Raw genomic sequence first — 4,251 nt, 5'->3', positions numbered from 1 at the left:
AGACAAGTGATTAAAGGCATGGATGGCAAGCCACTTCATAAGCTGTAATATCCTAGGGAACAATAGAAAGCAAGAGTACAGAGAAGTGCTGGAGGCCCACTTCAGGCCCCTGTACTTCCTCATCTCCCTTTGCAATCATCACAAAAGATGTACAGAATGTCTAAAAGCTCTTCCCAGCTACATGATCTTCACCATTAATGCTTTCCTCTTTTTCAGTATTCTTGGGTCGGAAATGCCACAGAGTTGCATGTTAGAGTTCATAAAAGTTCTGTGATTAGAGCTGTGACAGCTCTCATACCAGTCTACACAGATTTATTTCTTCAAGAGAACACAGCAAGTGCCAAAGCACAAGAGCACTCACAGAGTGCCAACCATGAGGGACAACTTGCACACCATGAACTGGGCAAATCAGGCAGGTGTTGGGATGTTCTGGCAGATACCAGAACAATCCACATGTGACATCAGGACACACCATCTCTACTGAGGCCACTTCTGCACTGCACAAGTAAAGGAAGTTGAGCACATATAGATGTGTAATAAAATAATTGCTTGTAAATCCCACCTGAGGAGGAGCAAGGAACCATCCAGGTAAAATCTACAGCTGTAGGCACTACTACAAAAGCCCACTACTACATAAGAACAGCAACTTGTAGCATTCCCCAGCCACTCTATCTTGAAACATTGAACCAGAAAACGTTGTTCCATCAGACAACATTCAGCACTCTCCATCTCACCAGCTCTTAATAATGTTTGCCAGGTTTCCTGTACAAATCACAAACAGGACGGGGCTGCTGGGGAACGTGTCTCGAGCTGTTGTATTTTCCAACATCAGTCTCATTACATACCTATGACAATGGGAACATGCCAGCAGCTCACATCCCCAGCAGCAAGGAACTTAATGTTACAACTCACTTTATAATTTTTTGACCAATCACACAAAGCAAAAGCATATTGACAGTAGTTCTATCCAACCACCATAAGCACATGTAAGTTTGGTTAAAACAATGCTTGCTTATCTCAAATACAATACCTGCTTGTAAGCCTCAACACACATTGCACAGAGCACCATTATTAAGCTTAGAACATGTTTTCTAATGCTTATTTATGGGAATACTATTTTCAACCTTAAGAGTGGAACCTCTGAACAGCAATAGCACGGATTTTGTGCTTCAAGTTGAAAAAAAAAAACGTGGCAAGGGCACTATTTTAATACATGATTCGGCCTGTGTTGGAGAATGTTACTTGAAAATTGGTGGGGAAAGTTGATTCTTGGATTTTCGGGGCTATTTGTTTGTTTGTTCATTACAGAAGAGAAAATTTCCATTTCTAATGCTCTTTTAAGTCTTGAACATTGATTTAACTATTGATGCAAATTTTGCGAGAACATTTGAAAAGGACAATGTACTTCACACTACATCTCTTGTCAGAAATGCAAATCCTCAGGAAGATGGGCAGCAGGAACGCAGCAAATAAATTTCACTTTTGAAACACATACCTTGGGTCACACACCTCTCCCTGAATGCTAACCAGAACAACACGATACTTGCAAAAAGATCATAGGAAGATCATGGGAAATATCTGCCACACCTACCCGATTTTCTAAATTACTCTGCTAATAGAAAGATAATAGAGAACTTTTCTCCTTGAATATCCACTTTTCACCTTGCATCATACTTTCACATGACCATAATTAAAAAGAGGAGGGTAGTTTTCAACAAAAAGACAAATGAATATCAGCACGGGTATCAGTCAGCAAAGGCAATGAGGTCGTACACAGCGCCTGCGAGACTGTCATGAACACAGCGTGGCTGTCTTGAACTCCTTCACCCAACTCGGGTGGAAATGCCACACAGGAAAAACAGAACCCTCGTGTACACGGCCTGCGCGAAGGCGGGCGCGTTGTCGTTCACGTCCGACACCGGCACCCGCAGCCCGCGGCTGGCGCGCAGCGCCGGCGCCCCGCCGTCCTCCGCCCGCACCTCCACCTCGTACTCCGACACCCGCTCCCGGTCCAGCGCCTCGCGCAGCACCAGCGAGTACGAGCCCGCGAACGTCGCCTCCAGACCGAACGGCGACGCCGGCCACACCCAGCACCGCACGCGCCCGTTCTCCCCCGAGTCCCGGTCCGACACGCTCAGCAGGGCCACCACCGTCCCCACCGACGCGTCCTCCGCCACCGGCACCGACAGCGACGTCACCCACACCTCCGGCGCGTTGTCGTTCACGTCCAGCACCTCCAGCACCACCTTGCAGTGACCCGACAGCGGGGGCATACCCTTATCTCTCGCTTCTATTTGTATCTCATATAAACGAGCTTCTTCATAGTCCACGATGCCTGCCAAATGAATTTCACCCGTCTTCGCATTTAAAAGGAAAATATTTATTCCCTTTTCAGGAAAAGTATTGCTCACACTAAATGTCACTTCTCCATTACTTCCCAAATCCGGATCCGTGGCATTCACCCTCGCCACAAACGTCCCCTCCGTAGCGTTCTCCGGCAGTTGTACTTTATACACCGTCTGGTTGAATTGGGGCGCGTTGTCATTCGCATCCTCCACCGAGATCACCAGCTCCATGGTGCCCGTCAGAGACGGCCGGCCCCCGTCACTCGCCGTCAGCACCAACCGGTGCACGGGAATCGTCTCGCGGTCCAGAGATTTCGTGAGTACCAGAAACAGGGATTCTCGGTATTCCTCACTCCGCTCTAAATCCAGAGAGAAATGCTCGCTGGGGCTGAGTGTATAAGAGAGCTGTGCGTTCGCTCCGATATCCGCATCCGACGCGCCCTCCAGTGGGAAACGAGACCCCAGCACAGATAATTCCGCGATGCTGAGGTTCTTTCGGGCGGCGGGGAAGACGGGGGCATTGTCGTTGATGTCGGTGACCTCCAGCTGCACATGGAAGACGCGCAGCGGCCGCTCCAGCAGCACCTCCAGGCGCAGCGCGCACGGCGCGCTCTTGCCGCACAGCTCCTCCCGGTCGAGCCGCGAGCTCACCAGCAGCGCGCCGCTCGCCCCGCTCACCTCCACGCTCGCCCGCCGGCCCGGAGCCACCAGCCGCAGCCGCCGCGCCTCCGCCTCGCCCGCCTCCAGGCCCAGGTCCTGCGCCAGACGGCCCACCACCGTGCCGGCCTTGGCTTCCTCCGCCACCGAGTAGCGCACCTGCCCGCCCGCCAGCGCCCAGGCCAGCGCCTGCAGCACCAGCACCCGCAGCACCGCCGCACACCACCGCTCGCCCATCCTCCCTGCCGCCGCTGCCGCTCTCGCCGCTCTTGCCGCTGTGGCTGCCGGCCCCGGCCCGGGCCCCGCACGGCTCCCCGCCGCCGCCCGGACGCACCGGCTCTGCTGCCCGGCCCGCGCCGCCCCCCCGCGCTCACAGCCGGGCTCTCCGCCGCACCGGGGCGGAGCCGCCCGCACCGAGCCGTTCCTGAGCCTGCAGCGACACCGTGCGCTGCTCCGCCGCTGCACACGCCACGGCCACAGCACCCGCGCCGCCACACCGTCATTGCTATCTCCTCTGCCCTCTCTTCCTCTGTGCTCCTGTTAATTTTCTTGTCTCCATTTCTTTATCGCCTGCTATTTCCTTGCATAGGCTGTCCTTCCTTTCTTCCTTCCGTAATTTCTCTCGTTTTCATTGGTTTACTTTTCCCTTCGTTTTCCTACTCATTCCTTTTTATTCTTCCCGTTCTTTTCTATTGCTTCTTTACCTCGCTGTCTTTTTGCTCTATTGTCCTACCCTAGTATTTATATCATTTTACCTTCCTTCCCAATCTTCGTTCTTTACTCCCGCCGGCAATTCGCCAGTTGCCTTCTGCGCCGAGTTGCAGACAGTCAATGCTGGAGTTATCAGCGCCAATTATGGTATATCAGTGCTAATTATGGTATTTCAGCCCCAGGGCGCGGTGCCCCGACCAGGGAAAGGCTGTTCCAGAAAAGCTCTTCTAAGCGTGGAAACATAAGGTCGGTGCCTGCTGATCAGGTTCTTTATCTTCCTTCCTTTTGTTTCCATTCTCGTCATTCTTTTTTCTCTCTTTCCCTTCGATTTCCTGGTTCTCTTTACCTATGGCTTCTTCATGCTCTTAACTGATATATTTTTACATCGTCCTTCTCATTTTCTTTCCTTATCTTTTCTGTGCTTCTATTTCCTTTACTAATACTCTTTCAAAATGTTTATATTATACTGACAATGAACATGTCCTTTGGATAAAGTTCTCATTCCTCTTCCTTGCATCGATTCCTTCCATTGCTTCTT

The 4,251-nt window shown here is 51.5% G+C and overlaps 1 protein-coding gene across 1 annotated transcript; it reads right to left on the bottom strand.

Annotated features, from left to right (window-relative positions):
• Positions 1-1,823: 1,823 nt before the first annotated feature.
• LOC120496290 (protocadherin alpha-4-like) lies at positions 1,824-3,639 on the bottom strand. Its single transcript, XM_039696576.1, has one exon. It carries the CDS (start codon positions 3,237-3,239, stop codon positions 1,824-1,826), a length of 1,416 nt encoding a protein of 471 aa, XP_039552510.1. The 5' UTR covers positions 3,240-3,639.
• Between the last annotated feature and the right edge of the window lie 612 nt (positions 3,640-4,251).

Source organism: Passer montanus, unplaced genomic scaffold (genome assembly GCF_014805655.1).
Source record: "Passer montanus isolate IOZ18808 unplaced genomic scaffold, ASM1480565v1 scaffold983, whole genome shotgun sequence".
In the NCBI taxonomy this organism is placed as follows: domain Eukaryota; kingdom Metazoa; phylum Chordata; class Aves; order Passeriformes; family Passeridae; genus Passer; species Passer montanus.
This window is presented reverse-complemented; position numbering and strand designations above follow the sequence as displayed.

What these genes read in the sequence shown, in the direction of transcription:
- LOC120496290 (XM_039696576.1), bottom strand. Translation starts at nt 3,239, where the DNA reads ATGGGCGAGCGGTGGTGTGCGGCGGTGCTGCGGGTGCTGGTGCTGCAG.